The sequence below is a fragment of the Hemicordylus capensis genome, chromosome 1, assembly GCF_027244095.1.
Source record: "Hemicordylus capensis ecotype Gifberg chromosome 1, rHemCap1.1.pri, whole genome shotgun sequence".
Classification (NCBI taxonomy): domain Eukaryota; kingdom Metazoa; phylum Chordata; class Lepidosauria; order Squamata; family Cordylidae; genus Hemicordylus; species Hemicordylus capensis.
The window spans coordinates 202647071-202669292 of record NC_069657.1 but is presented as its reverse complement, the minus strand read 5'-3'; the positions used below and the strand labels follow the sequence as shown (position 1 = coordinate 202669292).

General features: G+C 43.4%; 1 protein-coding gene and 1 long non-coding RNA gene across 9 annotated transcripts in view; one reads left to right on the top strand and one right to left on the bottom strand.

Annotated features, from left to right (window-relative positions):
* Positions 1 to 2549: 2549 nt before the first annotated feature.
* The window catches only part of LOC128333582 (uncharacterized), a 28730-nt gene continuing 9057 nt past the window's right edge, over positions 2550 to 22222 (bottom strand). For both annotated transcript variants that reach the window (XR_008310975.1, XR_008310977.1), the window contains exon 4: positions 2550 to 2800. This is a non-coding gene — a long non-coding RNA (uncharacterized LOC128333582). The remainder of the gene's footprint in view (positions 2801 to 22222) is intronic.
* Positions 7594 to 22222, top strand: part of CCDC141 (coiled-coil domain containing 141) — a 219678-nt gene continuing 205049 nt past the window's right edge. For 4 of the 7 annotated variants that reach the window (XM_053269076.1, XM_053269100.1, XM_053269040.1 and 1 more), the window contains exons 1-2: positions 8054 to 8200; positions 21820 to 22055. In XM_053269076.1, coding sequence (XP_053125051.1) covers positions 21954 to 22055 — 102 coding nt within the window. In that variant the 5' untranslated portion in view covers positions 8054 to 8200; positions 21820 to 21953. The other 3 variants (XM_053269067.1, XM_053269057.1, XM_053269048.1) reach the window with 3 other exon arrangements.

The window sequence follows — 22222 nt, the reverse complement described above, 5'->3', positions numbered from 1 at the left end:
GCAAGACATCACATTTAACTCACTTATCACAAGAAGCAAAGTAAGAGCAAATGAATACAAGCCTAGCTCATAAGCATCAGCTCAGTATTCACAAGCCCTGATTCTTGTGATCTGAATCTGAATATGTGTACAGTGACTTATATTATATATATATTATTATTTTTTTACCTGTAGCCCCTTCTGGGGGCTTCCTAAAGGCTGGGGGGTTTGCAAAGGTTCCTCCTCCCCCCACTGGCCTCCAGGGCCTTGCAGGGACCATTTGAGCATGTGCAGTGGCCATTTTTAAAAATCTTTTTTTAAAAAATGGCCACTGAAAACAAAATGGCCACCACGCATGCTCAAATGGCCTCTGCAAGGCCTGGCATGACCTAGGGCCTCACAGAGACCATTTGAGCATGCACGGTGGCCATTTTGTTTTTGGCAGCTATTTTTTTAAAAAATTAATTTTACAAAATGGCATCCCCCCAAGTGGCACCCAGGGCACGTGCCCTGCCTGCCCTATCCCTAGATACGCCCCTGGTCAGGAAGTCTTTAGAGTAAACCTTTAACTGCATGACTAGGAGCAGTTTGAATGTTCTGCCCTCCACATGACTATGCTATGCTGGCACAATGAGTGGAGGGAGATACATACATATGCATGCATGCACGCACTCCTCCTCCTCTGGATGATGATGATGATTACATTTTATATCCCCCTCTTCCTCCAACGAGCCCAGAGCGGTGTACTACATATTTAAGTTTCCCTTCACAACAACCCTGTGAAGTAGGTTAGGCTGAGAGAGAAGTTACTGACCCAGAGTCACCCAGCAAGGATCATGGCTGAACGGGGATTTGAACTCGGGTCTCCCCGGTCCCAGTCCAGCACTCTAACCACTACACCTGCTGCCATATAATCCCAATTGGCCTTTTATGAAGCTGGGTGGGCAAACTTCCTACTGCAAACCAGAGTCTAGTAATTTAGTTAAATGAAGAATGCTCATGTCAAATGCATCAGTAACTGAATGCAGTGTCTCTATATTGTCCCACAGAGGCCTGAAAAACAATTTTACAGTGTGACTGAAAAAGCAATATATGGTGGACACAAGTGAAATAAGTTCTGCTTGCACAAGCAAAGAAGGGTGATTTTTGCTGACCCCCCACAACTTCCCTCTGCATAGCCCAAAAATTTGTTCCAGATTTTTGTCCTCAGAGACTTATTTTCAGGGGCATGGGGACTGCAAAGGAAATGGGGCTTCAGTAGCAAAAATGAAGTGAAGTAGGAACAAGGATCAGGAAACACATCACACCAGGACTAAGGAAACCTTGACACTGAGGCCCTGCGCTCAGGCAGGAAGCCTGTCTATCCTCCTTGTCTTGGAAGAAGCCAATGAATTTCCTGGCTGGGTGGAGTCAGTCCAAGGTCTGAGAACTCCAGGACTGGCTAGGCTCCTGTAGTTCAGCCGGCTGTCACATGGAGCAGCAGTGTACATGGTATTGGAATTTTCCTGTGAAACTAAGCATTGGCTCTCTTCTTGCCTAAGGCATACTTATCTCTGTATGTTATGTGTCTATGTTGGGTCCTTGGGGTTGGGTCAGTCTTCAGTTCTGTTGATTGTTTGTTTTATCAGTTTAGTTGGTTTTGCTCTCCCCCTCTTAAAGGAGTGACTGTTACCTTGTTAGCTAGTGTTAAGAAATAATCAATAATTAACATGTTGTTTCTGCAACTAAAGTTAATCTTCCTGTTTAATTCCTTATAAATCAAAGCATCACTCTGCAACACATGATCCCTGTTCTAAATAACAGGCAGTTCCTGACAGCTGAATTGGGTGATACTTTCCTGAATTGCTCCTCTGTGTGTCGGGTACACCTTCCACCTCTGCCCACTCAGTGACCAGCTGTACCGCTGATGCCACTGGCCATTCATTCATTCAATTTCTATACTGCCCTTCCAAACACATTCACACATTAGAGTAGCATCTAAGAGGGTTTATGCAGGTCAAATCCAATGCGAATGGGTTCAAATCACACAGCTGATTATCAAATTTTATCTGAGATATCAGCCATGTAATCTGGACCTGTATGAACTGTTTTTTTCCTTGTATATGTCTTTCTTGTTAGAATGTGTGAATATGTGGTAGCATTGGGGGTGTGCCAGATGCTGTGTGTGAGCAGAAAGGGAAGACATTTCCCAGCACAAGCCAGCGTGGTATAGTGGTGAGAGAGTGCTGGACTAGGACCGGGGAGACCTGAGTTCAAATCCCCATTCAACCATGATACTTACTGGGTGACTCTGGGCCAGTCACTTCTCTCTCAGCCTAACCTACTTCACAGGGTTGTTGTGAGGAGAAACTTATGTAGTACACCACTCTGGGCTCCTTGGAGGAAGAGTGGGATATAAAATGTAAATAATAAAATAATAATAATTTTCTCACTTCTCACCACATGTAAGGGAGCAAATGTATTGTCCAACATGACTCTTTCCTTCTGGAAAAGCCACTTAGGGCATGGAACAAGAGGGCTAACAGGAAGGTACTCCTACGGCTACCAATTAAGAAGGAAGTCAATTAAGACTGCAGTCTTTTATTTAGAATGTGTTACAAGCAGCAATTATGACAGGCGTAATGATGACAGGAAGAAGAACAATCTTTATATGGCTTGCCAGTGTCAGCAAGCCAGAATGTTAGTATACCTGCTACTTACAAAACACTCCATCATGAAGCCTCATAATGTAAATGTAATTCTTCCATCCAGTATCAGTGGATAACTTCATATTCACCTCTAGGCAGCAGATCACTAAGAAGAAAGTCCAAATTGGAGGAATCTGAAATAAGAGTAGCCAGAATAATTAACAAGCCTGAGTGGTTTAAATTTTGAATCGGGAAACGAAATAGTTCTGGCCTGACTCTGAAGCTAATATGTAGCCTGGAGTGCAGAGATAAGGAAGCAAATATTTCAAGGGTGTAAACACTCAATAAGGAGAGGAGCTGCATAGCATGGTGCAGCAAGGCATAGTAAAAATGTGTGGAGTCCACTTCTGCAAAAAGAAATGTCAACTATTTGCTTAAAAATACATGATTTCAAATCTCTATATATCTTAAGAACCAGTTCTTTACTGGGAAAGCCAGTGTGGTGAATGCAGCCAGCATTGTGTAGTGGTTAGAGTGCTGGACTAGAACTGGGGAGACCCGAGTTCAAATCACCATTCAGCCATGAAACTAGCTGGGTGACTCTGGGCCAGTCACTTCTCTCTCAGCCTAACCTACTTCACAGGGTGGTTGTGAGGAGAAACTTAAGTATGTAGTATACTGCTCTGGGCTCCTTGGAGGAAGAGCGGGATATAAAATGTATAAAAAATTAATAAAAATGTGTCAGAATAAGATGGTAGAATCCTGAGGTAATAGATTGGATGGTACCAATACAAATTGCAGGAAGGGGTGATCAGTTTTGAATGCTCTCACATGTTTTTTTTTTAAAAAACATATGGCAAGTTAAAAACAAAACTAATATAGTAGTGGCAAATTCATTTATTTCCCAGCTTTACTAATTTTCTACTTGCCGAAAGTCTTTACTCAGGAGAATTCATATATGCAAGCTGCTGTCAGCAGTTGAAATGATACAATCCATTCTCCCACTTCAAAAGTCTGCTACTTTGTTCTGCTACATGTGCAGACCAGTTCTAACATTCTGGGGATTGCAGCATTCTGATTACCAGAAAGGCATAAATTAGTACATGAGTTGGCTGGGTTACTTGGTACCATACGGGGACTAATGCTTGTTGTGATTTTTTTTTTACAAGATCTACGACGGCAGTAAAGATGTCTTATGTGACAAGGTCTATCTGTACCTCTAGAGATGGAAAACAGGTGACCGCATTGCAATACTTTCAGCTTTCAGTATGTTATGTTTTTATTGTCCTGACCATGGGGCCTTCAGAAGCCCAATCTGCAATGGTGTTTTAAAAGCATCTAAGAGGTTTAAGAACACACACAAATAATAGTATAAAATTTCATTGACGTCAGAGGAATGGAAATTAAAAGTGATTACTCCATGGAGAAAGTACAATTTGTTCATTCTGACCCTGACCCTAACCCTTTCCTCTGTGCAAAAATGACTGCGATTTAAACTAATCATTTGGGAGCAAGGATAAAGAAGGGGGGATGACACACAGAAAGCTGTAAGTGTAACAATGCAATCACCTATTTCCCCTCCCTAGTGGAGTCGATGTTGCCAAAAATCACTCCGAGCATTCGTCCCCTGAGATGGTACCAATGGCCAAAATGTGTGGGCCTGGCTCGTGGACTAAATTTGGAAGAGTTTAGGTGATGAGGAAGGCAGGGCTGAGGTCGAACAATCTTGTAGTCATTGGGTTGAGTGTTGAGATATTCCAGTAGAGTATACGTCAACTTTTCTTATGCTTTTTGAAGAGTATACAGGTGGACCCCATTATCCGCAGGGTTTCCGTTCCTGTAGATTTCCGTGGGTAATGAAACTGCGGATAATAGGCCATTATGTCTATAGTAAGTGGGGGGTTAGGGTTAGGGTTAGGGTTTTAGGCCACAAAACGGCTCCTTTTCCCAAAATGGTGACTGGAAATGACCGATGACATTTCCAGCCACCGTGACACCTTGGATATGCAGAATTTAACACTTCCTCCCTTGTGTATGCTGAGGCTGGGTGTCAGTTGCCCAACTGCACATATGTGGAATCACGGATGTTGAGTCTGCGAATGGCAAGGTTTGCCTGTACTTCAACCTTTGATGTACTTTGTCCCTGACTTGTGACAGACTATTTCTGTAAAGAATAGAAGAAGCTAAGTAGATTGCATTCTATCCTGCTTCAGTGTCACAAATCTGATTTGGGTTAAAAAAGCAGAAGCATTAAAAGGTATAATAGCACGGCAAATCTTGGTCTTGTGTGTCTTTCTCTCTTTTTAAATGACTGTAACTAGCCTGTTTTATTCAGAATAATTAAGATATCACACGATGATAGGCTTCAATAGAATTTGTATGGTTTATTGATGTAAATTGTTAAGCACAAAGTGGTAAAATTTAATGTGTGCTTAATGTTCCTTGTTAGTGTGCTTTAAAAAAAAATAGCCTAGGGAGATGGTTTATTACTCATGATGGTGATATGGAGCTTCCATATTTCAGGGACAAGTTCACTTCGGCATACCAGTTATTGGGGGCTGGGGGCAACCTATTGCCTTCAAGCCCTGCTTGTGAACATTCCCAGAGGCGTAACTAGGAAAAATAGTGCCTAGGGCAAGCACTGAAATTGCGCCCCTGTCCAAACAGGAATGATGGGACTTGTAGTCAACAATATTTGGAAATCCTTGTTAAAAGGAACACTGTACCATCTAGACATGGTTGTTGATCAAAACCTGAAAACATGAGCCATCTCTGTAAAAGACCTAGAACAACAGTCAGGAGTTATGCAAGGATTCCAAGTGTCATTTTCTCTGTCTCATCTCATTCTTTTTTAAAAAACATGACTTTGTCCTAGAGGATCACCTGCCCAAATAGCCACTAGCAAACTAGGGGAAGAAGAAGGTGGTGGTGGTGGTGGTAACTGATCCCTGCCAGCCTTTGTCTTATGATGACTGTTGGCTCATGATGCGGTATATGTGCATTCACCACACCAGTGCTTACTTTGACATCAAGAGGTAGGAGGATACATTAGTTTGCCACACTAGACAGAGGCAGTTGAAACAGGAGCAAGACAGCCAAGTTCTGCCAGGGCCAAAACCAGCCCCTGCCAGACTAAGAAATCATTGTAATTTGCCCCTTGCTGTCACAAGCAGTGTGCTGTTCTTTTATTATTGACTCTAACTCTCAAATATCCCAGTCATGGATGGAAAATTCAGGGTCAATTAACAAGAGACACATTTTCTACATGGAAGTTTCTTCTGTGCAGGTGTTGTGCAGAAACCCATGTGTAGTGACCGCCAGGGGCATAGCAAGGTTGGAATGGGCCAAGATGAGATTTTAAAATGGGCCCCCAGCCCCTCAAAGTCCAGGGCCTCCACACATCCCAGGCCCCCAAGGATTTAAGTCTGATATTCCAAAATAAGTATGCTGCCTGGAAATACATTTCACTGAATACACACATGCACACTGCACAGTATATAGTGATATACATTGAGTACTATATATTTGTGCTACTTTTAATGCCTAGAACACACTAGCAACGCTAATTATTAAAATTGGCCCCTCGCTGCAGATTAGCAAAGGAGACTTTCAACCATGCAGGGTGAGCCTATGTTTGTTTTCTCAGAATTCTGAACAAATTCAGTAAAGTTTGATTCCAGGAGGTTTTTCACACGAGGCTTTTAAAGCCCTTTAACACACATCTCCTCTGGAATGGAGGTGCTGCATTCACATGTTGGCCAGATTTACTCTGAAGTCCCTGCAAGTTATTGGAGAGCAGTTCACACACAAGAAAAATAAAATAAAATAAAAGCACAACACATGCTTCACAGTTCTCACTCAGACCTTCTGAGTTGCAAAACAACTTGAACATAAGTGCATTTATAAATGAATGAATGAATGAATATTTGTTCCAGAAGTTTTTGTAATTTTCTGACATGAAACAAGCCACTTATAGGCCTTTTTAGATAGTTTTTGTTTTTAAAGCCAGCACATTTTCCAGTCTGTTTTAAATTAAATATTCAGAGACTTCTCAGTCTTGCCCCACCACACATATCAAAGCCCTATGGCAAGCAGATCCCTATATATGGGGGATAACCACAAAAAGGAATTCACAGCCTACCAGCTGTACTGGATGGTCGGGTCTGCTGCAGGGAGCTCTGCCAGCCTCCTTCCTGCCTTTCTTGGGGCCTGCTGAGTTCAGGCTTCAGGGAGGCCTACTCCAAGGCCTGTCTGGAAGCCCCGCCCACCCGCCGATCAGCTGAGAGGCGGGGAGAGAAGAGCTCTGCAGTTTGCAGGCTGCTCCGATCTAGGCCTTGCCGATCCTAGGCCGGAGCTGGAGGCAAGTGGCTGAGGGGCCCTGGGGCTGGGCAGGTGGGCAATGGGGTGGGGGTGGCAGGAACTGGCGTGGTGCCCCCACCTCAGTGGCGCCTAGGGCAGGTGCCCTGCCTGCTCCCCCCAGTTCCGTCTATGAACATTCCAGAGGCATCTATTGGCCACTGTGTGCAACAGGATATTCGACATGATGGACCCTTGGCCTTATCCAACATGACTCTTCTTACAGACATTTTAAAACCTATCAAGAGGCTTAGGGAAAATATATTTTACAGGCTATTGAATATTAATTTTGGAGTCATTTGCCCTATTTGAATATTTCCTACTAGTTCTTTTGAGAGAGAACTATCTATATTGAATTTTGCTTGTGGACATAAAGCCTTTAGAACTGATTAGTTGAGTTAGTGTGATGTCATGGTATATTCACAAACTTTCAGATGTTCTAGGACAGAAAAGGCAGATGAAAAAGGGGTACTTCCTTTCTGCTCTGCTATCTTCTACCAGCTGTTTTCCCCAATGATGTGGGAAAGATGGCTGGGTGACAGGGCACAGGGGTGCACTTTCCTCCAAGGTTGCTATTCTCCTGCTGCTTTTTTGCTGTGCCCCAACTTTGTTATCAACTTTGTCATCAAATTTGCCCTTTAGTAACATCCAAAGTAGGTCATAGATGGGGAGAAATACAGAGGCTCCACTGAGATGTGTGAAGTAATAATGCAGAATAGAGTCTCTTGGAGAATAGGCCTTTCTCCCTGACCAGCTATGACATCCCTATTCATCCAGGAAGCAAAAGAAAGGATCCAAGGCAGAGTTGATGTGTGTGACTCAGGTAAAATTAAAATGGAATGTATTTCATTTTAGAAACTAAATGCTAGATGCAAGTACCAACCTTGTACCCCTCCATCTAAATATGTAATTTGCTAAGACATACCCGTGGCTAATCCCATGCATGGCAGCTCTCGTGAGATTTCACAAGCGAGGGGAGGGGGAGAGGAAGGCGAGCGGCTGCTGACCAGCGAAAGGAAGCGGTGGCGTTGGCCGCCTGGACAAAGTGCCAGGCAGTGAGAGGAAGCTCCACCCAATGAGAGGAAGCAGCCAGGCTGGCTGTTGGGGAAAGCGCCGCCCGGCATGAGGAAGCAGCGGCTGCTAGGAGGCGAGAGGAAGTGCAGCCTGGTAAGAGGAAGTGGCAGCTGCTGGGCAGCAACAGGAGATGGCAGCCAGGCCAGCCGCTGAAGTCCCATTCGGTGAGAGGAAGTGGCGGCTGGGGCCAGCCAGCCAGCTGCCAAGAGGAAGTGGCAGCCAGGGCTGAAGGAAGTGGGGGGAGAACAAACTGGGGCTGAAGGGAGCGGGGAGAATGGCTGAAGAGATGGAGGAGAAAGACAGGGAGAATGTGCAAGGTCAGCTAGATTATTGTAATTTTAAAGGGCCTATTTTGTTGTAGTCAGATTTGTAAAACCAACAGACTCACCATTTTGTCTATGTCTTGGACTCATAGCTCAGGGGAGGGGCTCATTGCTCAGTAAGAGATATTTGGATGCAGAAGATTCCAGGCTCTGTTCTTGGCATCTCCAGTTAAGTCGATCACAGGAGGCAGAGCTGGGAAATACCTGTGCCTGAGACCTTGAAAACTGCTGCCAATCACAGTACACCTTCTACTCCAAATAGACCAACAGCCTGACTCATTAGAAGGCATATTCAAAGCTCTTTAGCCTTTTACGTGTTGTAGGCTAGTGACAGTCTTACAACAGAGTTACTAGACTCACGTAATTGTGGGTCTCCACTTCACTGAAAATCATTGCCTTACATTTGTTTACCAATAGATATAATACTCATGGAAAGGAAAGGTTGTGCCATCGAATCGGTGTCGACTCCTGGTGACCACAGAACCATGTGGTTTTGCCATCTGCTGCACAGTATGAGATAATGCCTTTCAGCACCTTCCTATATCGCTGCTGCCCAATATAGGTGTTTTCCATATTCTGGGAAACACACCAGCATGGGTCCAAACCAGCAACCTCTTGCTCGCTAGGCAGGTTACTTCATCACTGCACCATTACGTGGCTAGTGTATAATACTCATAGGCATTTAGAAAGAAATGTGAGCATGTGTGCACCCACTTGACCAGGCTTTCTTATCTTCTACACTCTTGTTGAAATTCCTAAAATATTTCATTCATGAAAGTTTTATGCTAGACTACTTGGCAACAAGTAGAACAGAACTCATGTCTGCTCCATACTGAACTTACAGGCATTAGACCGGCTGGACATTGTTATTGGTCAATGACTTTTAATCTCCACTTGATTATTTCCAGTGGAAAGAGGAAGGAGTAGTGGAACCTGTTAGTTGTTCCTCTTACACATTGGCTAGCTCACTACATGGACAAAAGGACAGAACGACCAAGAAATACTGCACACACTTCACATTCACAGAAGTACTTCTTCCTGGCAAGCTTTCTTTTCAACGTGATCTTGCTCCCCACCTCCAGCTAAAACAATGAGGTGAGAGTAACAGAGCTATAAAACTGGAGACCCATTTAAAAGACAACTTATCAGGTACCCCTGCTAACTGGGCAAAGAGGTACCTTTTACTGTGGTGATTCTCTTTATTTAGCAGGGGGAGAGTAACTGGCCCTATCCACCCCCAGCACAGTACTTCCAGTGACTGTTGCTGGTGTCTATCTTACGTTTCTATTTAGAATGTGAGCCCTATGGGGACAGGGATCCATCTTATTTGTTTGTTATTTCTCTGTGTAAACCGCCCTGAGCCATTTTTGGAAGGGTGGTATAGAAATTGAATTATTATTATTATTATTATTATTATTATTATTATTATTATTATTATTATCATCATCATCTAAGGATGTCTTGAGGAAGACATGAAGCATCCCACCCACCCCGTGCATTTACAGTAATTTATCTTGTGAAAGAAATTAGTGGCTGCAAAATGACATCCTGTGGAAATTATTGTAGTGGAGTTTGTCCATCTCACAGGATTCAAAAACTTGGGTCCATAAAGGCAGCTTCCCATCCCATTAAGGGATGTGGCTGTTTTTCTTTGTGTGCCTTAAATGACTAACAGTGCAAGTGCTCAGTCCACACGGGAAAGGCTTACATTTATAAATTAAGCAGTTAAAAAAAAAATCACTAGAGTAGTAGTCCCAGTGTAAGTGAAACAAAATCACTGTAAAAGGTATGTTATTTGCTCTGTTTTTTAAAAATAAATTATTACAGAAATGACATGCTGCCATTTTTAGCCTACTTTCCAGTAAGCTTATGAGATCACCCGGCATTCTGTGTACGTTTCCGTGTGTCCCCACTCTATCAACTTTGCAATGCCTAGACCAATATGAACCAAATCGGGTACAGTTGTAGAGACACATAGGGACACCTCAACAGCATCATTTGTAATGATGTCATCCACCCTGATCCAAGATGGCAGACGCATAACACTTTTGAAGCACAAGTGGGCTAACTTGTGAACCACTTAACCTGTTTGAACCAAATTTGCTACAGCTGCAGGGACACATAGGGATGCCCAAATGGCATGGTGTTTGATGATGTCATCCACTCCAATTCAAGATGGCGACCATGTGAACTTCTGAGGCACAAGCGGGCTAATTTGTGGACTGCCTAACCAATTTAAACCAAATTACATACAGTGGCAGTGAGTGACACACAGGGACACCTCAATGGCATAGTTTGTGATGATGTCATCCACACCAATTCAAGATGGCGGACGTATAACTTTTGACATGCAAGTGGGCTAACATGTGAACTTCTTAACCGATTTGAACCAAATTTGCTACAGCTGCAGGAACACATGGGGATGCCGAAATGGCGTGGTGCGAGATGATGTCATCCACTCCAATTCAAGATGGTGGCCATGTGAACATCTGAGGCACAAGCGGGCTAATTTGTGGACTGTCTAACCCATTTGAACCAAATTGGATACAGTTGCAGTGAGTGACACACACGGACACCTCAATGGCATGGTTTGTGACGATGTCATCCATGCCGATTCAATATGGCGAACACATAAACTTGTGAGTCGCAAGTGGGCTAACTTGTGAACCACTTAACTGATTTGAACCAAATTTGCTACAGCTGTAGGGACACATAGGGACACATCAACAGTGTAGATTGTGACAATGTCATCTAACCCAATTCAAATTGGTAGACATGTAAACTTTTGAGGTGCAAATGCACTCATTTGTGGACTGTCTAACCCAGGCATCCCCAAACCGCGGCCCTCCAGATGTCGCTGAACTACAACTCCCAGCATCCCTAGACACAATTTTATGTGGCTGGGTATGCTGGAAGTTGTAGTTCAGCAACATCTGGAGGGCCGCAGTTTGGGGATGCCTGGTCTAACCGATCTGAACCAAATTTGCTACAGCTGTATGCACACATAGGGATGCTCCCATGGTATAGTTTGTGGTGATGTCATCCACACCAACCCAAGATGGTGGACATGTGAACTTTTGAGGTGCAAGTGTACTAACTTGAGGACTGTCTAACTGATTTGAACCAAATTTGATACAGTTGTAGTGAGTAACACACAGGGACACCTCAATGGTGTAGTTTGTAATGACGTAATCCACCCCACTCAAAATGGTGGATGCATGAACATTTGAGGTGCAAGAGATCTAACTTGTTGGCCGCCATTTGAACCAAATTTAGTCCAGTTGTAGAGAGAGAGGAAAGTAGGCTGATTAGTTCTTACTAGAACAACTTGTTTCATCCGTGCTGACTGATTACTTTGGCCAAAGTGAAATGGAGATCACATCTAATTATAGCACTGTTCTGAGGAGCAGAATTATAGCTAAGGATAGGCCATGTGAATTAACTCTGTCTCCTCTAAGATCTGGGTGCTTGGTACTGTTCCTGCCTCTCCTAATTTGAAGTGATGGATTTAAAAAATGCTTTTGTCTGCACTTGTTAATTCTATAGATCTAGATGCCTAAAGATAACGATTTATCTAGAGCAGGGGGAGGCAACATATGGCTCTCCAGATGTTGCTGAACTACAACTCCCATCATCCTTGTAGTAAACTGTGGCGGGAGGTGATGGAAGCTATAGTTCAGCAACATCTGGAGAGCTGCACGTTGCCTGCCCCTGATCTAGAGGTTTAGAGGTCCCCCCAGCTAACTAGGTAAAGAGGCACCTTTCAAGGTGGTGATTCACTTATATTTATTAGGGGAAGAGCAACTGACCCTGTTCAACCACAGCACAGCATCCCTTCAGAGGCTGTTGCTGGTGTCCTTATGTTTCTTTTTAGACTGTGACCCCGCTTTGGGGGCAGGGAACCATATTATTACTATTATTCTATATCAACCGCATTGAGAGCTTTTGTGGAAAGTGGTATATAAACAGTGGTAGTCATAGTTAGTAGTAGTTCATAATGTATGAGGCTTGAGTGTTCAGGATGAAGGTAGGCTGGTGAAAACAAGGTTGCCAGGGCAAGGGCAAGAACATGTGCACAAAGCAGGGCTGGTTGCTTAGTGTGAGAAAACCCCTGGTGAGGTTTCCAAAGTTGTTGCCTTTATTGATACCCCCAAGAGATGGCTCTGATATTTCCTCTGCAGGCAGAAGCAGCTCCAAGAGTAGAAGTTTATGAATAATGAAGCCTTGGATGTCCCTTTACTTACTGATCCAAGGCTGCTTTCAGAAGGGATCCTAAATCTGCATGTGAGGGTTGTTTCTTTGAACCATCCAATCCAAAACATCTCACGATGGTTCACAATCAAAAGTAAAACAATTTTTAAAAGTATAACATAAAAATAATTTAAAACTATTTAAAAGCATTGAAACAACATTGAAAGCCAAGCTATTTAAAACTGCCTTTACAGCTTTGAAATGCAGATGATAGCCATTTTTTATTCTCATTATTGTGTGAATGCAATTCTCTTAAGAATGAGTCAATGAATAAATTCTGTTAAGGATGCGTGCATTATTTTGTACTTGTAAAAAGAAGCATTCTTAAATAACTGTCATTCTTAGCCCCAATTCTTTCTTTATGGGTACTATATGCTGGTGATTCCCCCATCACTTGGTCCTGCACTACACCAGAACACAGAAACCACATGGGAGGCAGGATCATGAGGGAAGAAACACATTGCTGAGCCTCCCTCTCCAAATGTGGCCCCTGGCACTTCCCATGTGATCTCGCCTCCCTATATAGTTCATTTATCTCCATATACTGTTTATATATTGTGGTACTACCACAAAGAAAACCACATGGCTCTGTGATCGCCAGGAGTCGACACCGACTCAATGGCACAACTTTACTTTATTAGAAGTAGAATGGAATGAAGACAGGATGGAGGAGCAGTCACCCTGCTCCCATAAAATACGCACCAGGACTTGCTCATAGGCAGCCTCTCTCATAGTAGAAAATAATTGGTTTGGCACAGGAGCAATAAGCTTAGTGCAAGAGAGTGTGATGTTCCTGCATAAATGCAGACAATTGTACAAGTTGTATGGCTAAAATTAGATCTAAAATTGTGCTGTCAAGTTTCTTGGTGCAGACATATAACAGGATAGCACTATCACTACCTCTGTTTTTCATAATTATTGGTAGCATTTGATGTTAATACATGTGCTATCTCAGCACTCCCTCCTGTTTCCCCAGTTAATCTGCTTTGCCTTTTTGACACTGCTTTTGTGCATAATTCAGTTCAGCAGTAGCTCATGAGTTCATTTGTTGTCTGTATGGCTTTTTCATGAGGTAGCAACCACATCAATAATTGGAAAATGCAACTATTGAAGCCAATAAAGTCCATAGTGAGATTCAGCATTGGCACAGCTACTGAAATCCCCTTTAGCTCTTTTTTTTTTAAAAGTCCAAATAGCTGTCAAATGCCTCATGTTCCCTTCAGTAATTTTGCTATCACATTTTCCAGAAGTCTGAGCAATTCCAACAGAGGCTGCTTCTTGCAAAGCAGATGTGTTTAATTCTGTTACATTTTTAGCAATTCGATCATCCATTATGCCGCATACTATTTATGATAAAAGTTTGTATTATTATTTTTTTAACTTCTGTGTACCCTTGTGTTTCCTTTTATATCTCAGTTCAAAATATTTCACCAAACTCCATGGTGATGGGGAACTATTTTAAACAATCTTTTCATAGTATTTTTATAAAGTGGGGGAGACACACCTTACAATTTGACCTAGAAAGGATTCTAAAGCTGTAATGCTATACACACTTACCTGAGAGTAAGCCCTGTTGACCTAATGGAACTTTCTTCCAATAAACATGCATAGAATCAGATTGTGCAAGTATTATACTGTAAGATACTAATATTTAATTATGTGGACCCAGGTTAGCTCAAATCATGCAACAATTTTATTCTAGTACTCTAAATGGCAATTAACAGATTATTCTGGAGTTTTTGTTACTTGCATTTTCTCCACACAAGATGGAAGCATTTTAGATTCTACCTTTAACTTTTAAGGTCCATGAAAAATCTTGGTATAGTAAACTAAAGTGAAAAATGCCCTTGACTGCTTTTGTCTTCTCCCCATTCAGAAATATGGCCTGTTTGTGGCAAATCTTTCATTAGACCCCAGCTGTTGGCTTGAATTAATCATACCAAACAAAAAAGATGGACAAAGTAGAATAAGTTCTTTTTGAAACTGCCACAGCTGGAACTGACAGCATTGGTGCTGTGAGGAGCTGCCCCCTTGTAGAAAGCAGCCAGAACTGCAGACTGAGAAAAGTACAGGAATAAAAGGTTCAGGCTTGACCCTGCCCTCACGGACTGACAACTGGACCCCTCTAAACAGGAAGAACTATACAACTTCCTGTTTGGACTGAACTTGCTTGAGCAACAATGTCGCATTGACTCTGGTATGTTCCTGTCTGTGATGTTTGTCTTGTCTCCTTGATTATGACTTGCAGCATCCTTCCAGATTTCTGGCTTGCTTCTCAGTCCTAACATCTGGCTTCACTCCTCAGCTCCTGAGGACCTCCAGCTCCTGTCCTGACTCCTGGCTTGGCCCCAGGTTCCAGCTTTTGATCCTTGGCTTCCATCCTGACTCCTGGGAGTTATTCGCACATGGCTTCATGTTGCGGGGTAAAGGTTGAGTGAAGCCCCTTCGAATTATACTCTCGGCATTGAGGGAAGCAGCCCATCCTGCTTCCCTCAATGCCGTGCTCTCAGTTTTTGTTTTTGAAAGTTCACATCGCTTGCCTCCATGTTTTCCTTCTAGCCAATTGGCGGCGGGGGGGGGAGCTATATCTGCATTTCTAAAGAGAGCATCCCTCTTATCATGCGAATGATTCTATTTCCAGTGCTCCTCTCTATTTGCTCTGGAGTTTTCAGAAAAAGTAGCTTTAAACCAGCATTTTAAAAACCTGGAAATACATCGAGATAAGCTATACTTCGCTAAAGTGGATGGCCAGAGGCAGAAAGAGCAATCAAGAATGGACCAGGGTTGGGTAGTGAGTTATAGTCAAGCAAAGGCAGAAGGCCATGATGGGATTGAGTGTCAAATGAGACAGTCAAGTAGAGGCTGGGTGAGGTGAGGCAAGGCTCGATGAAATCAGGCAGAACAAGGCAAGTCTGCTTTGCTATCCTGACAAGTTACTTGGACTGCCAAGGGCTTTATAGAGCAAAGGGATCAGCTGGCCACCACCAGACTGGAGCCACCTTGACAGTTCAGCGTTTCATCCTAAATTTTTAATCTCTCTGGCTTAATAAGAGGCTACGGTGTGGGTGGTGCAGGAGGTAAGGTGCTGGAGACTGGCCACTGGGAGTCCTGGTTTGAGACACACACCCTTGGACCTGACTTTAAAGTAGTGGGTGACATCCTGACTAATGTAGTGAGCCTGCAGCAAAAAGAAGCATGCATGCAGCTGCTGTAAAGGTAAAGTGTGCCGTCAAGTCGATTTTTACTCCTAGTGCCCACAGAGCCCTGTGGTTTTCTTTGGTAGATTACAAGAGGGGTTTACCATTGCCTCCTCCCACACAGTATGAGATGATGCCTTTCAGCATTTTCCTGTATCGCTGCTGCCCGATATAGTACCAGCAGGGATTTGAACCGGCAACCATACTCCAGGCTAAAGCAGCATGTGCACTCAAACAGGGAAGGAAATTTTTTGCCTCTCTCTCCTTTCCTTTGAAGCGTTCTGTGCCACCTGAAAATATGTCTCTGAGGATTGTGTGGCACAGAGTGCTTCAGAGGGAAGCAGAGAACAGTGAAAATAATTCCCCCTGCTCAGGGACCAATCCCTGATCAATAATCAATAATTGATCAATAATCAATAGATCAATAATGAGATAATGGAGGTAGTAAAGGAATTTATTTTTCTTGGCTCTAAAATAGATTAATGTGGTGACTGTAGCCCTGAGATCAGGAGGCGTATAGCATTTGGAAGGACCGCAATGATCAGCATGAGTAAAATTTGGAAGAGCAAAGACATTAGTTTCCTAACCAAATGCAGATTGGTTAATGCAATATATTTCCAATAGCCACATATGGCTGTGAAACATGGACTTTGAAGAAGGCAGGTAGGAGAAGGAAGGAGACTTTTGAGATGTGGTGCTGGAGGAAATTGTTGCGTATCCCATGGACAGCGAGAATTACAAATAAGGAAGTTTTAGACTGAGTTAAACCAATAATATTGCTAGAAGCTAAGATTACCAAACACAGACTGACATATTTTGGTCATGCCATGTGAGCTGACTCACTCAAAAAGACAATTATGCTGGGAATGATCAGCAAGAGAAGGAGACAGGGACGGCCTTGTACTTGGTGGCTGGATATTATTAAAAAAATGACACTGGAATGACCATGGTGGACTTAGACGAAGCTGTCCGAGATAGGACAGCATGGAGTGCAGTGATCCATCGAGTGACCAAGAGTCAGACACAACTGAACTGATATATATATAGAGAGAGAGAGCTCAGGGACCTGTGCTCCTTTTAGTATGGAACACAGCAACTGTCCATACACTTCCTTTACTGCATACATTCCATTTTAGGAAGTGGACAAGTGTATATATAGATTTGGGGTGATGTTAGCTGAACAGCAGCTTTCTTTTATCCAGTTAGATCTGTTCGGTAAACCTTAGCTTTAGTAATATTTCTAGTGTTTTGTAATCTGCTGTAGCTCTTTATATGAATTCTCTCTATGCACCTGAATATCAGAAGAAGGCAGTGTTTCAGGTAAAAAGCTTCCGGAAAATGTGCATCACACTATCCTCAGGTGAAAAAGCAGACATTTTGCAGTCTGAAGAATGATCTTTCCATACCCTAATCCTTTGGGGAAAGCTGGAAGGAACTATTAAAGAAAGGGATACAAAAACTAATATTTCTAAAATTAATCTCCAGCTCTGCTGACATAAAAACAACTGTATTTACTTCTGTTCTCCCAAGCAACCGGAGAGTCCCTATCAGTGCTAGTTGACAAATTTCCATTGTTTTCCACATTTTCAAAGGGAGCTCTTCCATTGTTTGTTTACCCCAGCATCTAGAGACTTTAATGCATGGCAAAGGTTTAATTGAATTAAGTGAGCACATGTTTCTTGAATATCTATGTTAAGACTGAAAGAATCGGAAGATGAGGGTTTACCACCATGCTCTGATTCAGAAATATTTCCCCCCTTTTTCCTTTGATCATCTAGCCTGACGTACAGCTGATCTGAAATGCCCCTCATCCCCCCCCAATCAAATTATCAGGCAGTGAATATAGGGGCCTAATTTCAGCAATGGCTTGAGAAATTTTGAGAAATGTCTCACCCTTCTGACAGCCACGATTTCCCTCCAGAAGCCCCCTCAGAATGACACCAGGGTATGACTAGTGCTGATCCAAATGGGGCCTATTCATGGGTGGGGAAAATGAGGGGGTGGTTTGGCATTTTGTGGGGTTGGGTGTAAAACATTTTGTGAGAGGCGGTGGCTCACCACTAGATAGTGGTGGCACTGGATGTTCTCTCTCTCTCTCTCTCTCCTTTCATGCCATGCTTCTTTGGGTGGTGGCAGCGGCAGCACTGGACTTCTTCCTGGCACTCCAGGAATACCCTGGAAATGATTCCGCACTGTGATATACAGTATATCATTCTTGACATATTCTGGAGGGAGCGGGAAATAGTGGCCAGACAGAGCTGGCTGCTTGGAATGTTTTAGTGAAGGTTCCCAAATGGGGCTCCCACCCAGTGGAAGCTCTTTTAAATGATTGTTCTTTTCTACTTATTTGAGTTGCTTTATGAATTGTTTATCTTACTGCAGAGAGAACCCTTGATAGGTCTAACATGCCAATAAAAAGTTTGGCTTTCTTGGCAATCTTGTAAATCTGTCAGGCTAGCCAGACGGAGCGTAAAACAGGCAGGCAGAAGCATAACTGCAAAGTCTCACAGAAAGGAATTCTCCAAACCAGGGCCAGGCCGAATCAATCCAATCAATCTAACAAAGTCCAAAGTGAAATCCATGGGCATGGTCAACACAGTCCAGGGTCCAAACACGGTCGAGGCAATACATGAACACAGCCGATTAGCTCACAGGAAATTGACGTTGCTATCAGCAGGGTAGCTGTGGTACAGTTGTCTTAAATAGGCTGACCCCCAGTGCTGTTAATCAAGAGTAGGGGTGTGCGTGGCTCAGAGTCCCCCCCCCCCGGTCTGGCAGGGGGGGACTGTGACTTTAAGCGGGGGGGTGGTAGTACTTAACCCCCCCCGCCACGCTTCCCCCTCCGGCGCTGTTCCTTTTTAAGATCTTCTTGGGGCCCCCGTCGGCATTTGAAAAGCTTTAACAGAGATGAGCGCTAGTGGTGCGCATGCGCCCTGCGTGGCGCGCGCACTCATCTCTGACGCTGCAGCGCGCGCCGCATACGTCACTGTGACGTATGCGGCGCGCACTGCAGCATCAGAAATGAGTGTGCGCGCTGCGCAGGGCGCATGCTTGCCACTAGCGCTTGTCTCTGTTAAAGCTTTTCAAACAACGGCGGGGGCAGGGGCGGCAGAGAGGAGCTCTGCCGCCCCAAGAAGATCTTAAAAAGGAACAGCGCTGGAGGGGGAAGCGTGGCGGGGGGGGGGTTTTAAGTACTACCACCACCACCCCCGCTTAAAGTCACAGTCCCCCGCCCAGCCAGACTGCCGGTCCTCCGGACCGGTCCGGCGGTCTGGTCTATCATGTCAGACCAAAACCATGCACACTCCTAATCAAGAGTTCCTGAGTCAGCAGCTTTGCCTGTTGTTCTATGCATACGGCTCCTTAACTCTTGCTGTCTCTCGGACAGATGTCTCTCCACAGCTGAAACTGGTTGCGCCTCCTCTACAAGAGCTGCCTCACCCAGCTCTAACTCATCTTCAACTCCCCATGCGCCAGACCCACTCTCCTTTGCAACTTCTGGTCCTTGCCCTCCCTCCTCTGCTGTCAGCTCCGTCCCCTCCTCCAGCTCCTCCGCGGCGTCTTCCAGCATGTCCATGACACTGAGTTCAAAAGCTGTTGCCTCATATTTGGCTTATGGCTTGCATATTTCTTTAGCAGAATTAACAACTATATTTTTCTGAGACCAGCTTATGCTTATATACTGACTTGCCAAAATGCTTGCTCATGAGATTTGATGTTAGGAACCTTCTCAGATCCTCCTATTGCTTCTGTATATTTTAAGTTGATCCTTACATCATGTTTTGTTTTCAGCCATGGACTAATGGTTCAGAGGGTTGCATCCCTCTGAGATGAATGGGAGGAGAGTTTCACTCACAGAAGCAGCCCTTCCATGAGTGCACTTCTCTGGATGGGAAGGGAAATCTTTCCATTCATGGAGTGAAAATTTTCACATTGGATGCCCAGAATCAAGCATCCATTATTCCCATCACAGATGTACAAGTATCTTAGTTCATGCTCTTAAGTATGTTCACCAATTTAAATATGGAGAACATATATAACTTTTCCCCAGTTTAAATATGGAGAACATATATAACAATTGTGGTATCCAGTCATATTTTTTCTTTCAGGAAGCCAGCAGTTGTTACAGTGTGAGAAAGAATCTTTAAAGCTAGGCTGCTTCTCTTATGCATGCAGGTGTTCCTTACTTAACTGCAAAAACATAGATATAACTCCATAGATAGCACTTCCAATTTGCATCACATTGCCTCAAACACAATGCTTTTCTTCAGAGTCAGTTTGTACACTGGCTAATTTGTACATGCATTTCCATCACTTGTTTTCTTTGTACTTTATAAATTATTAGCTGAATGTATGTGTTGACTGATTCAATTGAAAACCACTGTGGCTGAGGTCATGTGAGGAGATACAAAAAATTATGCCCATGGTCTTCAACTAAGTGGTGATCCATGCAAATAATGGCAATCCCTGATCAAATGATGGATACTTGTGCATGAGCCAGACATGAACCAGGATGTTTAGGAATCCAGTGCAGAAAAATCAAGTAATGGGCATGCACACCTTAACTGCAGAACTATGATAGTTTTCAGCTCTTCTATGGTTTTGCTTGCAGCTTTTATGCCAGCAGTGTTTGAGACGCACGTCTGGATTTCTGCGTTGTTGAACATCAGTGGCAAAACTCCTATTCAGGATTTCAAACATAGTTCTGCATTGCTGAGCCAATCCACACTTCTGCCTAGGTTTACTTCTTATAATTAAAGTTGTCACATATTTTAAAGAGGCAGTGCTTTGTCAGGTGCTTGTCATCTCCAGGGCACATGGTTTCTGTGATGCACAGGGTGTCATCCATGAGTTGACCTGTGGCCTAAACGCCAGCCTCACTTTCTCAGCTGTTCTGTTGCTGGGAATCAAACAGCTGCTGCCTAATACCGCAGGCTGCTTCTGGCATGCTCTGTGTTTCTAGCAATAGATTTAGTGTCCTGACCCTGTGGCACCATTTAAAACTGTCTGTGATTTCCCTTGCACTGAATAAATGTTCTGCCTTGTACAGTGCTTCATTCTAACTGAGGTGGGTACCACACCCTCTTGAAACGTATTGATAGAGGTGTCTCATAGTGTCTTTTAAGCAACACAGAAATTACTCATTATGCAGTGAAGTCCTGACTGAGGTTCATCAACATAATCATCAACAACAAAGTCATTGTTGTTACAAATGTAAAGACACTATTTTCTGTAGAGTGGGAGGAGTTTGTGTGTGTGCGTGCGCTCGCAATTCTCCAAGATTCTTGGATATAAGAAAACTCTGCAGTGTTCATGATTAAAATTGCCAAAAAATGGTGAATGTATTTTAAGAGCATTTGAGGATGTCCTTACTATTTGTCATGTCTCAGAGCAATCAGAGGTAGAGATGGCACTGAAAAATAATTACAGATGGTCTGAAGTATAAGGAAGTTGCCCCCCTTGAATTTATCCTTGATGAGAAAATGTCTCTCAGAATGGTAATAAATGTTTAGCATGCTTGGATTTCTTTCATCATGGTTTTGCTTGAAAAATAATTAATTTCTCATCTTGCAAGCATCATATTAAAGTTGGATCTGCATTGCTCCTGTGTTTTGTTTATTGCAGATTGCAATGTTTATGATGTGGAATAATGAGGAGAGTTTGAAGAGTGTTGCTTTGATGTAATAGGTTGGTCTAGGAAGCTTGTCAGGTCTCCTCAAGCTTCGCACTTGTTTGGTCCAAGACATGACATACAGTGAACAGTGTTTCATAGATGTTCAACATGAACTTGGAGAAATCCACTTGTTTCCCCCTAGTATGTAGCACTTCATTACCAGCAAATGGAGAATGCCTGTTTCAAGTCATTTTGTAAGACTGATGTTTATAGGAATGGCAGTTTAAAGCTACCAAAGCAGGGGGTGTGTCACATCTCTCTCTCCCTCTCTCTCTCTCAAGAATGATAAACTCAATGGGGGTGTCTATTTTTAAACTCCTGTTCTTTCCTTCTGGCAGAGCAATCAGTGTTAGCTGAGCTCTTTGACGGAATGAAGCCAAGTAACCCTGTTAGTTGCCTTCTGCAATGACCAGCAGACACACGCAGCTACGGAGAGGCAGCCTTTTCGCATGAAGCCCACTTCTACAACACCATGTCAAGCAACGACAGTTCGGATGGCCCACCTTCTACAACAACAGTTAGTTCAGTTTTTGTTCAGGCTGGGGACTGCCAAATCGTCATAGCTATCCTTAAGGTAAGCTTAATGGATCTTAACGGTTGTGCTTATAGCTTTGTGCCGCTGACTTGCTCAGTGCTGTTCGTTTCTGCTTTGATTTCTGCACATGGTCCTACTGAGCAGATAAGAGAACGTTTCAAGAAACCTGCTGTTATATTGCCTTAGAGATTAGTAGAGAAGTGTAT